The sequence below is a fragment of the Hippoglossus hippoglossus genome, chromosome 9 (genome assembly GCF_009819705.1).
Source record: "Hippoglossus hippoglossus isolate fHipHip1 chromosome 9, fHipHip1.pri, whole genome shotgun sequence".
In the NCBI taxonomy this organism is placed as follows: domain Eukaryota; kingdom Metazoa; phylum Chordata; class Actinopteri; order Pleuronectiformes; family Pleuronectidae; genus Hippoglossus; species Hippoglossus hippoglossus.
Genome location: NC_047159.1, coordinates 5,896,957 through 5,918,434, shown reverse-complemented (window position 1 = coordinate 5,918,434; position 21,478 = coordinate 5,896,957). Strand labels below are relative to the sequence as shown.

Genomic DNA, 21,478 nt, shown 5'->3' with positions numbered 1-21,478 from the left:
AGGCGGTAACGCAAATTACGGAAACCCTCCGTAGGCGACACCGTTTCTTTTTAGTCTGACTGTCGCAGTCTGCACAGCCCGGGGAGGCCGCCTCCTGCATGGGCTGCGTACACCGCATCCTCGGCAGGGGGCGGCCCCTGAATTGGGACACTCTGTATCTTGTGGCATGTTAGGACTCGAACCTGTGAATAACTAACAGTTTTAGGTCACCATCTTTAAATGCATATTTGTCATGTTTCACAGTCCCAAAAATATATATTCATATTCATATATACATGTAATAAAGAAACACATAACGATGAGATGGTGATCCCAGTAGTTGTCTGCAGAGCGGAGATGCCTGGGACCCACTCAGTAACCATCACCGAGGTCAAAGCAGGCGACACAGAGATATTCTGAGGTTCATCACTGGCTGACAACAATCAGAGAGTGGAGCCGAAGCAAAGCGCTTAGAGCTGAATTTCACGACTCCATCGTCTGTGGCTTCAGAGCTTGAGCTTTTTCACAAGTGCTGCTAAGTTACGTTATATTAAAACCAAAAGCTGAATCCACGACAACATTTAACTGCACAACAGACAAGGAGCGGCTGTTTGATCCTGTGATTGTAGCAGTGCACCTCATGGTTTTAGTCTCTCGTCGGCCTGATACTACAAACGTATTATTATTATATTTACAAATTATTTGTACCAAATCACTTTGACATACATTTTTTGTTGTTGTTTTAGTTCCCTGTACAAATGCTCAGGGCTCCTTTGTAAACTACCCTTTCACTGCACTTTGCACGTCTCCCTGTACCTGCAGATTCAAATAGATAATTTAAAAACTAAGCTGAAGTCTCGTCGGGTGGTTCTTCTCCGTAGGTCGTTCTCTCGGCTCTAGAAGTTTTGCAGCTCAGGAATGTTCTTGTAAAGGTCAAGTGAAGCAGGGTTGGAGAAAGCCCCTCTCTGCGCCACCTCCCGGCCGGCGATCACCTGCTTCACAGCCACCTCCACCTTCTTCCCGCTGATGGTGTACTGCAGAGGGGAGAAGAAAAGAGCTGCCAGTCAAACCTTTTACAGCCGTGATCATCTGACAGGTTTGCTCCTATCTGATTTGCAGTGTGTTCTTACAGGAATGTCTCGGGTCTCCAGCAGCAGCGCGGGGACGTGTCGGGCAGACAAAGCTTTTCTGATGGCTCCCCTAATCCTCGCCGCCAACTCAGGACAGAAGGGCTTTCCAGGAGCCATCTTCAAGAACAAAATAACTCGCTCTTCTCCGTCTGCGCTGTACTGAGGAACGCACAGACTGTCTGACACTTCCTCAAAAGCTTCCACTACAAAAGGAGAATAAAACAAAATAGAGGAGAAGAGCAGATGAGAGGCAAAGAGAGAAGAGGAGGTGCTCAACAAACTTTAAAAATAGGTAATGGGACATCAACACAAAGAGCATCATGAGTCACCCTCCTCCGCTGCAACGTTCAAGACTCACCGATGTTGTAGAGCTCCGAGCTGCCAAATCGGACTCCGTTGGGGTTCAGCGTTCCGTCGCTGCAGAAAAGCACGAGTTCAACATTCAAAACTCTAGTGTCTGTCATTTCAATGCAGCAGCACACAGGAAGTAATCCAGTTTCTGTGAGCTGGTTTTTCATTCTCTCTTTATTCAGTTCTAAAACATTGTGGATTTTGTCTCAGTACGTTTCTTTTTCTGTGCGTTCAGTTCATCTCCCTTTACCTTGAAAGAACTGAATATTTGTGTGTGTTATAAAGCAAAATTATACTGTGCAATAAAACATATATACACCAACTCTCTTAATTAATGAATCACTTTAAACTACAGTTATAAAACACACACTACTCCACCCTGATTAGAACAGTGAATATCTGACCTTCTGCCCAGCATCACGACGCCTCCTGTCTTTGGGTTGATCTTACAGTAATCTCCATGAGCCCATACACCTGAAGAGAAAGAGCATTACTGAGATTAATACAACATTTTAAATTTTCCTGGAAATTGGTCATGGAAAAATGCACAACACAGAATAAAATATTGTTTGCAGTAGAAGAAAAGTAGGAAAAAAAAGTATGGTTTGAGTAATAATTATTACAGGGCAATTGCACGGTGCTGCATTATATCATTGTAGATTTTTCTACATGTGTACTAGAGTGTGGGTAAATGATAGTGTTTGTCAGGTTTGGGTTGGGCTCAGCTAATTTTCTCTCAGGCTCGATGGGGTTCAGACAGAAAATTGCCGCCCGAGCTGCACTCTGATGTGTACTGCATATGAGGGTGTAATTACATGATGTTTGTGTACTTACCAGGGTAAGAAGAAAAGTATGCTTTGTGGTACTTGCTCCCATTCTCGTCATTCCAGAAGTGTGTTGGCTGACAGGGGATCGGCTTCAGGCAGACAAGCTCCCCGCTTTCTCCCCATACAGGCTTACCTGTACCCACACACACAGAGGAGTGAAACAAAGTTAGAGGTTTGACACACACACACCTGAACACAAATCCAACACAAAACACACACTCCAACAGTATAAATGACTCTGAGATAAAAAACAGAAAAAAAGTCACCAGGTAATGTGTCCCACACTCAGAGAACCTGATACACTTCAATGTGAGGTTTCACAAAGCCCTCGCCTCCTCCCTCAGGACGGTGTTATAGGCTTAGAGACCAACTAAAACAATCCCGTGCTCTTCCTACAAAACTGCCTTTAAATGATCCCTCAATCCACTCTCCTGTGAGGTGGTGGAGCCGTGCCAGTGCAGCCAGCAGCAGGGATTGGGAGCTGGGGAACAAGGGACTCAAATCAATGAGAAAACATAGAGGTGCTTTGAGGACTCCCAGCAAGTTGGGAAAAAAATAATCACTCTATTTTTTTGTTTGGACTGTTAATGAAAAAAAGTGTTTACCTGTATTTATCCAGGAAAAGTTCACTAATTACAATTTTTCAGCTCAGATTCATGCCAACACATACGGGTACATGCCCATATGGGAGCAACCAAGTAGAACCACAGTCCTGTTGTGGTGGCTACCGAGCAGCTCCTGAAGCAGATGGAAAGTTTGCTCAATGGCACATTAGCGGGTTCTTTAATGTGTTTGTGATTAATTTTCCTCATTAATATTTTCTGGATCCCTCGTCAACCGGCAAATTTGTAAAAACCACAGTGTGATTCCTGGACTTTGTTGTTGATGACAGCTAGAGCGTTCTGGTTTAAATAGAAAGCAACTACAATTACCAGGCTGAAACCAGAGCATCTTCAGTCTACATATGAGGCCACCATGATTTTTGACCTTTGACCAAAGACATTTTACAGTTCATCTTTGAGTCCAAGTGACAACTGGTTAAAGTTTGAAGAAATTCCCTAAAAGCAGACTTGAGATGTCATGTTCAAGAGGCCATTCACATGAATTGAGAGGTCACTGTGACCTTGACCTTTGACAACCTAAATTCAATCAGTTTATCTGAAGGTCCAAGCGAATATTTGAGCCAATTTTGAAAGTATTATCTCGAGGTGTTGAGAAGATTACACATTCACAAGGCCAAAAAGGGTTTTGTGAGGTCACAATGACCTTGACCTTTGAGCTCCAACCACTAAACTGAAGAAATCAAGGTGATCCTGAGATGGTATGTGTTCACAATACCAAAACGTGTTCAGTTCCTCCTTTAGTCCAACTGAACATTTGTACCAAATTTGAAGAAATTCAAGTTCACAAGAACTGGACGAACAACCTGGGAACATTCTGCCTCCGGCCGCTGGCTGTCACTGGCGCAGAGGAATAAAACAAACAGTGTCATATTTGTAAGAAATTCACAACACACACACACACACTCTCTCACCATCAAGGCTCCAGGCTTCCACAGGCATGCCGAGGTTTCGTGCTTGGATCTCGCCCCGATACACTGGAACTGTTGGGTTCTGACCCATGAAACATGACACTATGTCAGTGCCGCCTGAAAAGAAACGAGAGAGAAAAACAGTCACACACCGAGGGACAGATTTAGATGGTTCACAGACGGAAATAAAAAACCTCCCTTCAAGTTATTGTGTGCAGTTTTCATTTTAAAAAGAGGAAAAAAAGAAATCTGAATGTTGAGTTAGATACATTTTATGCTGACCGTGAATCACATAAAGACGTAAAGTGAAATATGTTCCTCGCAGTGACAAACCCTCAGAGAATTACCACCTGACTCTGCTGCTCTACAGACAGTTTGGCTTCAATTAGTTCCTGGTTATTTTTTGGCACCAGGCACTCACATACTTTTCTTAGCAGACGACTAAAGAAGAGCTAAAAGGAAACAGTTGGCTAATAACGTGATAACCAACTAATCAAATGACCACATTTCACACGCTCATAGATATCAGTCACTTAAATACACCTGATTTTTCAACTAGATCAATAATTCATTCTCTGGGAAAATGTTGAAAAATGTTGAAAAATGTCTTTTCTTGCAATGTTTTGTGTAATCTTGCCTGACAGGGGTGAAAACATAACCTCCTTGGTGGTGGTAAGTGTTTCAGTGCTGATATATATAAAATATATATGATATCATGTCAGAGCTTCATATCTGCCAGGGGAGTTCATGTGGTCAAAACAATAGTTTGTCTAACTTTATATCTTCAGAGGCAAAGACTGAGAACGATCCTTCAATCCCGGGCAACTCTGTTTCTGGAGGGACCAGTAAGACTTCCATTTCTTTTTCTTCTATAGTTTAATGCTGTCTCAAATTCCTGCAACGGGTCTGAAGGCCCAAACTATCCAAAAATAGGGTTTTCACACTGCAAACGAGCTGAACAAGGGATCAGTGTGATCTGGACCGAGACGTCTCTTTTGGGCGGACTACATTTTGCTACGTTGTCCAGGAGGCATCTTTCACGCCTGTTATTTTTGTTTGGATTAAACGAAAAGTCAGAAGGTCCAGACAAAATAAGAAAGCACCTGACGTTCCTCACGTCCCGAGTTCCACAGAAATACATCTGAAACTGAAAACATGTACTTCCTGTTTTGTTAAGTTCAAGTTAAAATACCTGGAATTAACTGTACTGCAATGTACAGGAGCGAACCCGAGTTTGGTTTCCAAGCAACATGTCAGTGACACCTAGAGACATTACTAAACTTAGTGTCAGTATCAATCTGGTATTCAGGCGCCACAAAGTGGCAGATTTAGCGCCCTGCTCCACCTCCATTGACCCATATAGGAGTTCTACTCTGCTGTAGCACATTCCTAAAATTGTCTCTCACACTCTCTCACACACACACACACACACACACACACACACACACACACACACACACACACACACACACACACACACACACACACACACACACACACACACACACACACACACACACACACACACACACACACACACACACACTTCCTCTGCTGCAATATCCATTCGTCTCTTTCTACCTTCCAATCATTTACTATTTCTGACGCGTTCGATTCATCTCCCCTCCCATTGTTCCTTCTCTATCTCCCCGTTTCGCTCCCTCCGTGTATCACAGACTCCATCCATCCATCTTGTTCGCTTCCTTTCAACCGCTTTCTCCCCCTCCGCTGCTCCCTCCTTCCCTCGCGCTTTTCTTTCTGTTCTTTACACTCGTTCTCTCTCTTGTTTCTCTCTTTGCCAGGTTCTTCATTGAGCTTTAATTGGCTCCCAGGAGGAAGTGGAAACTTTGTCTTCTGATTAAACACACACACACACACACACACACCTATAGCAGGAAGAGGAGGCATTATTTTATCATCACGCCGACTTTAATGGGTGAGTACACACACACACACACACACACACACACACACACACGCACACACACGCACACACACGCACACACGCACACATGCACGCACACACACAAGTATATTTGAAGCCACTGTTGCCTTGTTGAGATGCCTTCCATCAGCAGCCATTAAGTGTGCATGTGTGTGTGAATGCACAAGAGGGTAACTTGTCACACTGGTCTCATGTTTCTAAGAGCAACCTGAGCGGTGAGGAACAAGATTTTTAAAACTTTATTAAACTAAAGTCTGGGGTCAAACAAAATCACCAAGTGAGACAAAAAGGCAACCAGCTCAACACAGGCAGGCACACAAAGGCACGGAGAACGGAACGACACGGAAAAAGACAAGGGTTCTTTTATTTTTTCAGAAGAAGAGAAGAGAAGAGAAGAGAAGAGAAGAGAGGAGAGGAGAGGAGAGGAGAGAAGAGGAGAGAGGAGAGGAGAGGAGAGGAGAGGAGAGGAGGAGGAGAGAGCTGACATATGGGCAGTCAGATGGAGGTATATTACAATGGGGGGAATCCAACAGTGAAAGTGTTAAAATCCCCCAATGGGAAACAACGGGTGTCAAAAATCCCTGCTGACAGGATAACACACACAGACAGACACACACACGCACACACACACAAAAGTAATTTGTAATAAACACAAGATTAAAACACAGACATATTCCCACTCGAGCACACGTCTGCAGACATGTTTACACAGAGACTCAATCACACAGGGTGCAATCGGCAAATGGGCCCATCACATATGTCACTGTGGCCACCAGTCACACACATATGCTGTAAATCCAATGAACACACACACACACACACACACACACACACACACAAGCAGCGTGTTAACCTCGGGGGTCAAGGTTTGGGCGGTTGGCAGCCAACAGGGCTGCAACCTGCTGGTGCCCTTGGTGAGAGGGAGGAAACTGACGGGGGCAGGATATGCTGTTCTGACACACTGACACACACACACACACACTGACACACACACACACACACACACACACACACACACACACACACACACACACACACACACTGACACACACACACACACACACACACTGACACACACACACACACACACACACACACACACACTCAAAGAAATGTGTCTCAAAACAATAAAACCCTATTAAGTACAATTTGAGTTAAACAAGGTTTTGGCCGCTCTTCCATTCACTTATGATAGAACTGTCCTCACCAGAGTATTTCAGTAATAACTGGACAGTTTGTGTAGTTATCACCTATTTTCTCCTCCAACTAGATTTGTTTTGTGTTCAGGCTTCACATTAGTGGTTTGAAGATGCTCAACATTAAACCCTTGACTGAAGCTACAAAATGATGATTCACAAGTGCTTTAAAACTCAGCTTGCTGTGAACTATTGAGTGTTTCACTCTGTTGAGTGAGAAGTGAATGGAGAGTGAGTGGAGGAGAGGTCACACACAGGTTTGGTCATTACCATAACAAACTTTCCTTGTTTGTGTCCAGTCTTTTCTACATGCATGTCACTGTGCGTGTGTAACAGTGCATTTGAAGCTAAATGCTATGTGCATTACAGCTGTGCTACCTTTGTTTTGGTGCAGCCAATGTGCAAGAGTGATGCTCCAAGCCGCTGCTCTGTGTGTGTGTGTGTGTGTGTGTGTGTGTGTGTGTGTGTGTGTGTGTGTGTGTGTGTGTGTGTGTGTGTGTGTGTGTGTGTGTGTGTGTGTGTGTGTCTTCAACTGTGTCTTCTAAATGTTAAATGTGTCAGGAAGCACTGAGAGGCAGATAGCATTCTAGGGCCCTGTCAACATTACAATGGACCGAGAGGGCCCCTGCAATTGTGTGCAAGTGTGTGGGTGTGTGGGTGTGTTGGCGTTGTGGGTGGCAAGGAAAATGTGCATTTCTATACAATCTATTTTACTGTGTCAGTCATAAACAGTGTTTGGAAAATGTTCTGTGAAAGATATGGCTCAGTCACCTGAGATGGAGCCCAGCAGCACGTTGCTCTTGATGCAGCGGTAGACGTAGTCGTAGCTCTGAGGTTTGAGAGGAGATCCGGTCGACAGGATGGTGTGGAGCGACTGGAGGTTGTGTGTTTCCGCTGAGGGACAAAGAGAAAAAAGAAAACAATGATGAATACACAAAAGGAAAGATGAATTAAATGGGTTTTATAGAGATGTGGTAGAGACTGTATGTAAAGATGAACGACATGTTTCCACTTTCTCTCACAATCCAGAAATGAAGCCAAAATATGTCGGATACGAATCACGTACTCTGTGACACACACATGCCCAAACCACCACAAGCCAATTACACCCTGCAAACTAATAAGCTTCCAGCAACCGACCCTCATCCCATAAACACGCACGCACGCACAGACACACAGATGCACAGACACACACAGACACACACACAGTGGGATCTTTTGCTACCCCCCCACCATGCCTCCAGGTGTCCTGGTCCAAATGTCAACCGAGGGAAAAGGGCCTCTCCGCTGGGGCAGCCAGTGAAGAAGCTCCCTCTACCCTCCCCAGTCCACTGGAGGCAGACACACACACACACAGACAAACACACACACACACACACACCTCTCCCTCTGCCATGCTTTCTCTAATAAGCATCCAAACGCACACACACAGTGCCAACTGGATCAAGTGGTTGGCTGACTGATGGGGGAGCAGCAGAGAGACAGAGACAGACAGGGAAAGAGCAAAGTTGTTGGGGTTTTTTGCGGGGGGGGGGGGTGTTCATATAAGAACAGAACTGGGAATGTGTTTAACTAATTTACAAGATGCGTGTGTGTGTGTGTGTGTGTCGTGCGCAGCCATTACTGTGAGCCAGGTACAGAAGTTGAAATACCATCGGAATAATTTGCTTGATGGATCAAATTTACACTCGATTAAGGATCGGAGCCTAAGAATTAAAAAAAAACCTGCTAAGTGCTTTGTTCGGTGGCAACACAGAACGTACCTTTACAAAAGAGCACGGCAATAATTCGAGCGTGCACGTCTAACGAGGCATTTTCTGTCACACAAACACTGAGGGGAGAGCGGCGTGTATGAAGGTTAGCAGGAAGGCTAATAAGCACTGGCACAACGCTGATTATGTGCAGAGACCTGGTTCCCTCCCTGGAGAGCTGTGACAGTAAAAGCAATTAGACGGGCCTATCCATGACTCACATGAATTATCCTAACAGCACTTTTATCCATTGGATTCAGTGTCAAACAGCAGAACACAGGGCAAACTGTTGATTCACACGGTAAATGGCATAAAGGACATTTAGAGTCAAACAGCATCACTTTAATAATCATTATCGCGTCCATCTGCTCTTATGGTTTCAGGTTCCACAGAGGAGATGTGTGTGTGTGTGTCTGTGTGTGTGTCTGTGTGTGTGAGAGAATGCATTTCTCTCTCTGACTTTCTGCTTGTTATTTGTGTGCGTCCATGTGCGTCTCTGGATGTCTGCTTGCACGCTCACGTAGGTGTGTACACGATTGGGTCTGTGACCATGACTCACCGGGTTTCAGGTTCTTCTCCTGCAGCACAGACAGCCACTTGGCCCCGGTGCCAAAGATGGTGATGCTGGAGAAGAGGAAAAGAAAGACTGATGAGACCAAAGAGTATTTTTAATATAAATATGAAGGATTTGTGAATCTCTATTTTCCAACAATAAAATGAACCCATAAGATGAAGCTGTTGTCTTTTATCTTTGGAAAAGAGACAGAATTTGCGTCAGTGTTGCCAACAATGACAGCCGATGTAAAAGTCCTCCTACATACATGTACTGTATTCTGCACAGTGACAGCAGAAAGAATAAACAACGGAACCCAATTAGAAAACTTTATGAATCATCCTCCCGGGTGGTTTTAATGTTGTTGCCAATTTTCATGGCAATCTGTTTATTTTTGAGAGACGGAGGAAGATGGGTGGATGGACGAACCGGATGACACAAACCTTCCCCAACATCTGAACCAGAAATTTCAAATACTGTCCAGTTTATTGAGTCTTTGGTGTCTCAGAGGCTTTTATTCTGAAGTTTGCAACTCGGAGTAAAAGTGAAGAATTTGGAAAAACACATGTCAACATCAGATCTTGGTTCATGCTATGGTAACTGGCCTATACTGACAGATACAAAGATCGTATACACCTGTATGAATATGATGGGATGTTATTATTCAACTGGTAGCAAAGCAGTTGAGACACTGATGGTGAAGCTTGAATGAAGGAGCTGATGCAAGTGAGACTCCAGAAATCACTCGGAACTGATGCAATGCTCCATTTGTTGCCCTGAATCTATGCATGACAAGGCACAATTTGAAGTTGTCTGTGTGCTGAATGCAGAAGTATAAAGAAAAGAAAAAGGACAACAGTTACTGAAGAGCCTTTGCCCTTAATCCCGTCTGCTCCAGTGGAGCTGCTCAGTATCCTGCTTGTACCAGGAAGTTCCCAGGAGACTGTGTCACTGTGTAAATGTAGAGCAACGTGATGCTGAAACACTGCCTGTGTGCTCAGTCAACCCTCCGTGGATAGATAAGGAAAACGAAGAGAGGGAGAAACTGATTGGAAATTGACTTTCAACCGAACAAACAGAAAAAAGAGTCAAACACAATAATGGCCAGTGTAGCATGAGGACAAAATGGCTCCTTTGTCAATGTTTCACCAGGAAATAATTCAAATGGAGAGTGTAGTGACAGGATGTGTGCACACAACAACGCTGAAATGAAATGATTTGGGAAGGTGCTTTCTTCTGTGAGGGGAAGTCACCCTGACAGCTGACAACAGATGGACAACATGTGGAAGACGAGAAGTGACAAAACGTCACTTCAGTGTTCCCCTGCACTTTTAATTTTAAAACAAAGGGCCTTTTAAAGTCTGCCTCTGTGAATGGGTGCGTTTGTCTCCGTCTGCGTCTTTTCCAGTTATTTCTGTTGACACTCAATCAATAAATTTGCCGCCTATCACTATGGTTACCGTGTCCGTCAGTCAAATATGAAAAAGAATCTGTCTCTGGGATACAAAACAACTGTCCAATGCTTGATTGGTCAATAACATGCAATTGGTTTGTGGTGAGAGATGTGATTTGCTCTCGGAGCCTCACATCGATTTGTGCTGATACAGGCTGCTCACAGGGTGAATGAAGCCGTTCCAATGAGTGAAAGGGTCAAAGGTCCCAAGAAGTAATATCTCACATGGAGCAAAGTGAATGATGCACGCAGCTCTGGGTCTATTCTGCCTCTGCATGCCTCACACTATCTCTCATTCCACCTGTTGAATGATCTTATCTCAAAATGTTATGTCATTTTCTATCTAATGTGTGTATAATGTGGATTAACCAGACTTGAACGTTGTTTCATTCATATTTTTGGTGAATTTAGTAAAGACGCGACAGATAAGTCGCTTTATCACAGTGATGCAACAATCTGCAATAAAATGTTTTATCTTTATCTTTTATCTATGAAGCTTCAAACTGTCTGGAGAGAATATTTAGATAAAACAATTGCAATGCTGCTTTAATGGTCTTTTATTTTGTTGATATAACAAAAATATTAACCAATCAAAAAGAAAAGAAAACTATGAAAACTTAGTTAGTAGACTGCCATTCTGTCAATTTGATTTCTAACTTTAAAAAGTCCTTAAGTCTCCACTATAGGGTGAGAAATATAATATATGTAATAAGCGTGTGATATATATTGTATGTAGACGTATATTTGTATAATATGTGTAGGTAGATAGGATCTATATCTGTTCTCCGTGTTCAGAGACAGATTCTGACACGACCGACGAGACGCATCAACTTATGGACCTCATTTGTCATTTGCACTCTCACACTGGCCCTCTTCATTCTATCCATCATGTCTGAACCCCCCATCCGCGCATCTGGATTTGTGTACCGGTGGCTGCCATGGAAACAGTCACTCCGCTCTGATTGGAGGCAGGTGGCCGGGTGTGGCAGCTAATTGGGTGTTTAGGATGGAGGGCAGAGGAGAAGCTGCGAGCGGCCGCCTGCGAGAGCGTGTGCAAATGTACCTGCGCGTGCGTCTCAAAGAAGACATGCTACTGGAAGCTGCTCGGTCAATAAGAGGCACTCGAAAGCAGATCAGACACTGAAGAGCTCTTCCTGGCAGTTATTACGTTAATGTGTCTCTGTGCAGGCTGGGATGTGGCGACCAAGGTCCCACTTGTCAGCGAGTGCTTTCTGAACGAATCTCACACTCGTCCTCCAGGAAGAATTGTAATTGCTTTCGTCTCAAGCAGGCACAGACCGACACTATACTGTTTGATGGCGTAATTGTTTTGCAGTATGAAGCACAAAACTGTGTATTTAATAAGTCAACACACACCTAATCCCTTAGTGTAGCTTGATTTAATTACTTTGTATACAAGAGGCAATGTTCAGTATGATAGAGTGTGTTTTTAGTACGATTGTTTTTCGAAAATGAAATGAATTTTCTCTCACCAAGAGGATTCTGCGGCTCTGCCCCCACTGTCCCTTCTCCCATGTGTGACTCAAATAACAGACATGTTAAGAGGGATTTTATTCTCTTTATCTTTCTTTCTGTCGTGTATTATTGTGAAGCTCTTTCCATTTTTTCCTCCTCCTCCTGCTACAATCTATCCCATTGGCAGACAATTTAAAAAAGACAGAGCAGATGTCAACATGTCTCAAAATGAATCGGGTCATTTTACTTGTTTCAATGTTTATCTAGCACTTCAAACAAGAATGGATGAACAAAGAGTTGTTTAGTTAGATCTGCAGTTTATAGCATCAAACATGAGGATTATTTTAAATTGTTGTGCCCACGTGTCTAAAACTGTAACTGAGCTGGCAACATGCGATCTGCTTAAACTGTATCTGTACATATCGCTCCAAGGAGAACAACCTGAGAATTGTGCTGGTCATTAGCCAAAAGACTAATCTGCTGAATGCTCTATTCAGCAGATGGTACGAGAGTAGAGGACGAATGTTTTCAATCATATCGGCCCCACACACAATTGACAAAGGATGGAAAAGACGACAAGAAGTTCCTCAGAGAAAACAGAGCAGCGCCTGAAGTCTCACACATACACGGAACCTGTCAGGACTATAAATGCTGTAACCTTTAGCTCGTTTCACTGAGGAATACTGCAGAGTTTGTCTCCACCGTGGCCTTGTCTCAATATATCTGCTTTTCCTGCATGACACAGGTTGGTTAGTGAATTTGATAATAAAATATATGAAGCTCACAGTCTCTATCAGTTTTATTGATATTGACATCCATGTTACTGGATTACCTTGTTGTTAAACATTATGTGATTCTATATTTTTCAAAGAGAAGTTTAAGCTTGTCCAGATTTATTGGGTTTATTCTTTTTAGTGGAAATAAAACAGTGGACTTATTAACTGTGGTGATCCAGCATTCTGCACAAGATACTAACTGCTATACTTTAGGTTTAGATGAAGAAAGTTTACTGTGGCTCACTTTTCTTTAGACAGGAATCTACTGAATAACTAAACATAAACACACATCTCCTGAGACAGTCACGGTGCAAATCTGCAATCATCCATTACAACAAATACAAAGTTCTTTGTGTAAAATTGTCCATCCGTCTCCATTATTGAAAATGTCATCTTTCAAAAACATCTATTAAAGGGGATTTAAAACTGTAAATGTCACTTAATCAGGGAGATGTGGAAATAAAGCAGTTATTTACAACCGCACAACTAACACAATTCGAGGCAACAGGGGAAGCATCAGTTTAGGTTTAAAGGCTTTTGCACAGCAATCTCACTACATTGTCTGAATCTAAGTGGCACAAGTGCATCTAGGGTGTGTCCAAATACACTGCTGGTATTTTAATGGTGCAAAAAAGGTCGCAATGCCAGGAGCGTGGTCTGAAAAGATTGTACTACAGTGGGTGGAACATGCAATAAACCAATCAGAGTGGACACGGATCCCCACAAATCAATCACACACTACACACAACCTTTAGGGATTCAGTATCTTGCCCATGGACACTTAGATATAGAATAGGGGAGACTGGGATCGAACCCCCGACCTTCTGGTTAGTGGACGACCCACTAAACCTCCTGAGCAATACTACTATGTTCATAATGTTCCTCACTCGCAAAACACTGAACAATCAACATCAAACCCCGTTTCTGATGGTTAATCTCTCTCTGTGGCAACAATGCACCCGACCACACCTCACACGTCCGGAGATGCTCATGGGCACGAGAGCAGTTGCGAGTTTTAACTATGAATCAGTAGAGTGCATCACCTCAGGTATGCCCGACAGTCTTCTTAAATACAAGCAGCACTAAATTTCACACACTTGTGGATAACAGTTCTTTTCATTTATTATTCCCTGGGAAAGTTCCTCCCGACACAAACTTCCACCAAGTTTCATGGTAATCTGTTTAGTTATATTTGTGTAATCTAGTTTATATATCTAAACAAACAGGGGTTAAAAACACAATTAATATGAAACCAGGTATTTGTCTGTTAATCGCTTTCTGTGCCAACAACGCACTTGACCACATGTCGTTATAAGACCTACACAGCCATGGGTGCTCAGAACGCCAGAGTTGTAATTGAGAAAACAACTGCATCAGTGAGAAACTAGCAAAGACACTTTACGTTTTGCTTGGCGCCACTTTGTGCCTCGTGTACGATCGGGCGCCAACACTGACAGATTTACCCGATTTAAAACGTCCACGCTTAGATGAGGGTGCAAAAAAAGCCTCATGTCAGCCTCTCCCACGGGGCGGGGGGGTTCCACACAGACTGTGTCTGAGGTGGCAACATCAGCTCTTAATTGGTTCAAAACTCTTCCCACAGTTTAAAAGGTTCCATCTGTCTTTCTGTCACGCTGGCAGCTCCCCACTCAACTCCTCCATGTGGGTAATTATGCTAACAGTATTCTAACCTTATTCACTCCATTTCGGGGGGGGGGGGGGGGCAAATGAGCAGCGAGGTTGAAAGACGAGGACGTTTACCTCATCCAAGCTGCTACACGCCAAACAGTGCTGTTGATATTAACCAACCATAAAGCTTCAGGGAGTCGTTTAATACCTTCTCTATTCGTGACAAAGAACCAATCATAGTTTAAAGATCTGAGTATATTTGGTATTAATAATGTCTGCTACAATAGTGAAAGGAGCTCATTAGGTTTTTGGATCTACAAATCCTGCTCCTGGTTTCTGCAGTATAAGTACTTTTTCTTGGCACTTTCAGTCCATAGCTTCCACTCCTCCCCATCTGTGTCAGTTTTTTCTCCCCATTACTCCCTTCCTTGCTGAAGGCAATATGCCATCTCCCCTGCACTGAATATGTGTCTGGGGTATAACTGTCTCTAAGCGTCTTACTTTTGCTGACCACACTGCAGTTTAAAAAAAAGAAAATACCTAGTTAAACCAAAGGTAGACAAGTGTCCTCGGTAACACACTCACAGTCACAGGCTGCTCCGTGTTAGACCATCTCTGGATGTTTTAGGGACACATCAGGTGCAGTGTTTACCGGGGTGAAGATTTCACCCCCCACACTCTAGTATTTGTGAGATGACAAATAAATTAATGTTCCTACCAACTGGGTTTTCGAATTTAAAGCCAAACTTAGTGTTTTTGGTAAATACAACACGTCCATCCGTTCTTCCATTGTCTTGTCACGGAGAAAACTCATTTTGGCCAAGTGGGGTTTTCCAGACGTCCCTCTCCCCAGCCACCTCACCAGCTCTACCTGGGGGATTCCGTGGCGTTCCCAGGCTTGATGGGATAAGTTGTCCCTCCAGCAAGTTCTGAGTCTACCCCGGGGTCTACTCCCAGTTGGGCATAACAAGTAACCCTCCAATGGAAGGCACCCAGGAGGCATCCTGACTGAACGCCCAGACCACCTCCACTGTCCCCCGTTGACGTTAAGGAGCAGCCGTTCTCCCTCTGGATGTCTGAACTCCTCCCCCTGTCTCTAAAACTCATTTTGTTTCGCTTGTATTTGCGATCTGTTGTGTTCTTAAAACTTTGTAGCGGGAGGTTGTTAAAGAACTGGCAGGTCATCTTCATGTGTTACTTCAGTTAACAGGATATTTTACTGATCCTGTATTCTCCAGCTAATGTCTTTAAAAACTTTCCTCATCATTTTTTAAAAAGGTATCTGGCTACGCTTCAGAAAGCCACGGAAATTAACTGCATAAATAAATATTTTCACGTATTAAGAGGGACGCCCTGATTTGAAAAGGTCTTAAGAGAAGAAACTACTGGTTGAACTGGCCCATCATAGCACTACTGATGCTTTGGAGGTTAATTATGCACAATATTCTATGATGTATCTGAGCTTACCACCCTGCAAAACTGACATTTTAATTGGAAACGCTCGGGGCGTATTGAGAACATATAAACTTTCACAAATTCAAATACACAAGTGCACAATGAGAAAAAAAAACATATTTGCTCACCATCCTCTCTATTAAATCTGAGCCAATTAACTGCACCCAGCACTCAGTTGTATCCTTGACCATTTCAGCTTCTCTCTCTCTCTCTCTCCGTCTTCACGAGACAATAAAAGAGGATCAATACTGGGTTTAACATCTGCTGTTTATGGTGGTGATGGTGTTGGAGGAGGGGGGGGGTGTATCAGGACCTTTACCACGATAGAGGATCTGCTGTTAATATCGTCTGTGCTATTTTGGATCTGAACCAACAGTGTGTGAAAATAGGAAGAGGGGTTACAGGTTATTTAGGTGGGTCTATACAGTATCTTCTCTATCGTCAGTCGGAATTCATCAAATTAAATAAGAGCTTCTGTCTCGCAGATGGATTTGTGTTGTTTTACAGCGTCAACAACCTCTGGATTAGATGGAAAACTTAAGGTCTGACTGTCTTGCAGTTTGATTTGGGTTTTCACCATCTCCATCAATCTTCAATAACAACGGCCTCAGGGGACGACTGACCCTGCTGACTTTAAACAGCCCGCTCAGCTGAGCACTTTCAAAATGACAGGAGGGTGCAGCTCAGCTGTAATAATCGATGAGCAGGTCGGGAGGGGCTTTTGTACGTCTGAAATATGAGACTGATTTATGTTGATTAATGCTAAGTTATGTGAAACTTCATAGAGAGGTATGGTTTGTGTAAGTACAAAGGCATTCGCTATTTACAGTAAAACTCAAATAGCTGTTTTTGGTTTTCCTCCTTTTTCCTTGGGTTTCGTGTCCTTTTCAAATGATGCGCCCCTCGACGCTCTGATTTTAAATGAGCAGAGATAAATTAGTGGATAAACACGAAAAATAAATTACAGAATAATCCACCGCTCTGTTTTTAATGCACGTTATAACGAGCAGAAATCTTTATTCACGAGTCTGCTCATGTGAGCACGTGCGCAAGTTGTCAATTAAGCGAACACATCGTCGGTTCTGAGGTTAAAAAGAACAGGAATACGTCAACCTTTGCTACCACTCTCTTTCTGACTTCATCTTTGTTTTGGTTTATTTTTCTATATTCTCGATTTCTCTGTTTCTAATAAATTACTTATTAAAAAGGAAATCACAGGACCCAACTTGTTCTTAGACCTTGTGTGAGTTGAATCACTTATTGAAAATGCAGAATAGACTGGATGGACGACGTGACAGCTCGCAGAATGTGAAGCCAAACCATCTTGATCGCCCTCTGGTGGCTGGCTGCAGTACAGGTCAGAAACCCTGCCTCCTCCATGTAAGTGGATAGGACAAGGGCCAAACTACATAGCATGCCAAGGACTTCAAATTCTTTTTTCTCAAAGATGGTTTCTGTCATTTGAGGTAATTCTCATTACACTGATTATTTGGTCGCAAATGGTCGAGGGCGTGTCTCTGCTGGACCTCCCTACTGCCGCTGGACTCCATCATCACCACCGGGCAGAATGATGTCACAAGCCTATCCAGGATATATTGGCTTTATTTTTATTCAGCAGAAGAAGTGAAGAATCTTTATTTAAATTATATGCTATTAAAGCTATAATAATCATTGAAAGTATTTTCTGTAGAGAAATTGGATGAATTAGTTTTCTCCCCTCATTTCTGAGTTTGTTTTGAACGACAGGGAAACGTGGTTCGTCTTTAAAGAAGAAACACCGAAGCTGAAAATTACTGTAAATGAGTCTTACAGCTCCGCATTCTTCTGGAAAAGGAAAAGCCAATTTTAACAGCACTTATTTGTGGGGTTCAAAATAAAAAGCTTCCCATCAGTAAGCAATAAACAGCAGAGAAACCCAGTTACTCCCTTTTGGCAGCCCCACTTATTTCTTAGTGTTTGTGTGTCTGTGTGTGTGTGCGCACGCGTAACTCACCCCAGCTGGTCCGTCAGGTTCCACAGTACATCAGGTGTGGGCATCAGTGGTGAACCGTCGTACAAAACCACTGAGGCTCCCGTTGCCAGAGCCGACACCAGCCAGTTCCACATCATCCAGCCAGTCTATAAACACCACACATACAAACACAGTGGTCACCTTATGCGGCTCCTCTCACATCAACACACTGATACACGGTTGTGTTTCTCTTTAAGCTTCACGCTGAGCTGCAGCTTCCATCGCTCATATGTACAAACACTGGTGACATTCATTCTATTGCATTAAAACTGCACACAGTGCTAAGTGCTTGCTCCAAGTGGGAACTGTTGGGTTTCTCTAGAATATTGTAATGACTCATCCATACTGGGTAAAGTGCATTGAGATAATGTATTTTGTGAGTTAGATTTATACAAGTAGAATTGAATTTATATACGCTGAACTGAATATAGGGGCACTAATGCAATACCAGCTAGTGGTGAATTTCTCACTTAAGAAGCAACAGAAGATTCACCGTGTTTCAACAAACTGGTTTTAGCTTCTCAGTTGTGGGTGTTTGCTGCTTTTCTCTGTTTTCCACTATTGTAGATTTAATTCCCATAATTTTGGATTCACAGTCTGAGAAAACAAGTTATTCAAAGATGTTAAGTTCTGGTAACGTGTTATGGATATTTAAAAAATATTTCCAGCTCTAAATACATATTGATCATAAACTGATTTTATTCACAGGTTGAATAAACATGTAAAATAAGCACAATACGATTTTTTTCCCAAGTGGAGGTAACTTTTATTTATAATCTGAGAATTTCCTCATATGATGCCACGAATAAACATCCTACAATACAGCAACTGCAGCTTTAATTAACACAAAATGAGGTTCGGCTGAGAAAATCTGTTGTTTGTGCCAAAAATGTGAAAGATAATAATTTTCACATCAGTCGATATCGATAATTATCACAATAAATGTCACATTATTATTTATTTCACGTTTAAACACTGATGTTTGCTCCTGAGTGAAGGTTGTGGTTTTAGACAGCTTACATGCTTTACCTCCTCATCAAGCTTGCACAATGCATAATAAATAAGTCAATTATATTGTACTTTTGTTATATCATTATTAATGACAACAATAATGCGATAAATAGTGTTATAGTTTCATCGCCCAGCCTTACGTAAGTGTGTCTTAATGACCAGACTTATGATTTATTATAACCTGCAATATTAAACTTTATACCCCTGCAGATGGCTATAAGGAGATGGTAGAAGGGCAAAAGAACCAGGATTAGGAACCTTTGGTACCATTAGTGTTTCTCTTATTGTGAAAAGGTCGTGGACATACCGTAGTGTAGTAAATGATGACATCACTGCTGGTCATATTGCCGTGGATGATGTGTTCCTTCAAGTGTTGGATGAGCGTGCCCTGCAGAAACAGACAGAGATATATGAGAGTGTTAAAGTGACAGGGAACAGGTTTGACACACAGGACTCATCTTGAATAAAAGACACTTGTAAAACACTCAATCTTTAAATTATAAGGTTTTTTTCCAGACACATTTTCATGCTCCTTCATTCGGCTGCACAGGTGACGCCTTCTATCCACGGCATCAACACACAGAAGATCTCTATCCAACAAAAAGGGCAATTCAGGGTAAGTGTGGCTTCTCCCACAGTCACTAACCCATCACAGTTGGAAAGGTTGTTATTGGTGGTGTGGAGTATGAACTGTACGAGTGTGTGTGTGTTTGTGTGTGTGCTTAAATTTTGAGCCTACGTGTACTTTGCTGTTCACATAAACCGCTGGTCCGTGTACTTTGTGTGCACGTGTGTGCACATAATCTTTGGCAGGACTCAGCTGCCATGCCCGTCCACCGGTTTGTGCCATCGCGCTGCTGACAGCATGTTAACAGAGCCGTAACAAAGCAGAAAGCACAACGGCGCCGCGGCTAATTGGTGGAGCCAGAGAGGACCGCCAGTGCCACAATGTGAAATGTTTTCACCGACGCATTACTGTCCAATTATCTGCAGCATGGGGAGAAGGATGGGTCACAAAAAAAAGAAAGAGATGGAGAAAGACGATAAGGGAGGGAGGAAAGAAAAGGAATATAAAATACAAGGATAGGAAGGAAGAACGAAAGAGACGATAGGGGAGAAAAGAAATCAAGAAGGGAAATGAACCTAATGAGCGTCTGAAACGAGGACTCAGTGGGATGAAAGGGAGAAAACACATGCAAGTTGAGACAGAACATGAATGTGAAAGAAGGTTGAGAGGGTGAAAGAAGGAATGAAGGGAAAAAGGAGGCAGAACGACTGCTTTGTGGAAACGTGTGAATGCATCTGTTTATGTGTGTTAACCTGTTTTTGAACGTCGAGTGCCTTAGCCTTCAAAGTGCAGTGGTCCTTTTGAAATCACACATTCATCCAACACTCTACCGCACTCAGATGTGACATGTAGCAGAGGGGGGGAGAGAGAGACTGTCATTCATATCCCCCCCTTCCTCTGAGAGAGAATAACTTTCAGGGACCTGCGGATGGAGGTCTGCTGCCATCTTGTGGTGGAGAGTCATTTAAAGTGAAAGGCTGAGTAGTGATACTGGGAATGATTTTAATAACCTGTTGGTTTTATCTGATTCAGTCCCCTTTCAAAAAGAGGAATTATACAAACAGACGTATGATAGAATCTGGATGAGCAGAGATCCAACGACAGCTGTCACAACATCAAATCAAAAAATCGACCCGGAAAATCGGCGTTCTTCGTATGTGAAAAACCAAACACCGAAAAATGTCCGCACTTAATTTTTTCAGACATTCTCTGGAGTTCATGTCTGAAAACAGTATAAGAGTGTCACCTTCTGTTTATGGGTATTAATATAAATGGTGTGCCCTGCAAATCAAACTGTAAATATGGGCCAACTCTGCAGAGACAGATGTGACCAGAATGTGCGTGTGTGTGTGTGTGTGTGTGTGTGTGTGTGTGTGTGTGTGTGTGTGTGTGTGTGTGTGTGTGTGTGTGTGTGTGTGTGTGTGTGTGTGTGTGTGTGTGAAACAGCTGGGGTCTGACTAACACTTATGGGTCAGTAAGAAATCTTATTTTTGTATTTACCGTTACACAAATACAAACTAGAACACAGGACAACCCATGGGCCAACTAGTTTGTTTTTTCTCGGATGTGAGATGCACCATTTTCGGTGTAGTTTGGCTTCAGAGCCATTAAAGAGTTCACAGTGGGGACATTCAGCTTGTTTATGGACCCAGGGACTCCACTTCCTTCCCTCCTTCAATTAAACTATCACACAGATATTGAACGGAGACAAAATCTACCCACTTCCAGGAAAGAGCAGCCTTTTAACATGTCAGAGAAATTTACGTCAGAGGACTGGGGAGATTAAAACCGGAGCGATTCAAGGTAGCTAAATGGAAGTAAACAGGCAAAGTCTCC

At 42.9% G+C, this 21,478-nt stretch overlaps 1 protein-coding gene across 1 annotated transcript in view; it reads right to left on the bottom strand.

Moving 5' to 3' along the window:
• Window positions 1–716: 716 nt before the first annotated feature.
• aacs (acetoacetyl-CoA synthetase) overlaps window positions 717–21,478 on the bottom strand; it is a 41,856-nt gene continuing 21,094 nt past the window's right edge. Inside the window, exons 10-19 of the mRNA XM_034596474.1 lie at window positions 19,382–19,462; window positions 18,046–18,170; window positions 9,270–9,334; window positions 7,731–7,853; window positions 3,822–3,935; window positions 2,295–2,420; window positions 1,865–1,934; window positions 1,468–1,526; window positions 1,110–1,312; window positions 717–1,013 (exon numbers count right to left, since the gene is read on the bottom strand). Of these exons, the coding sequence (XP_034452365.1) occupies window positions 876–1,013; window positions 1,110–1,312; window positions 1,468–1,526; window positions 1,865–1,934; window positions 2,295–2,420; window positions 3,822–3,935; window positions 7,731–7,853; window positions 9,270–9,334; window positions 18,046–18,170; window positions 19,382–19,462 (1,104 nt within the window). The 3' untranslated portion in view covers window positions 717–875. The remainder of the gene's footprint in view (window positions 1,014–1,109; window positions 1,313–1,467; window positions 1,527–1,864; window positions 1,935–2,294; window positions 2,421–3,821; window positions 3,936–7,730; window positions 7,854–9,269; window positions 9,335–18,045; window positions 18,171–19,381; window positions 19,463–21,478) is intronic.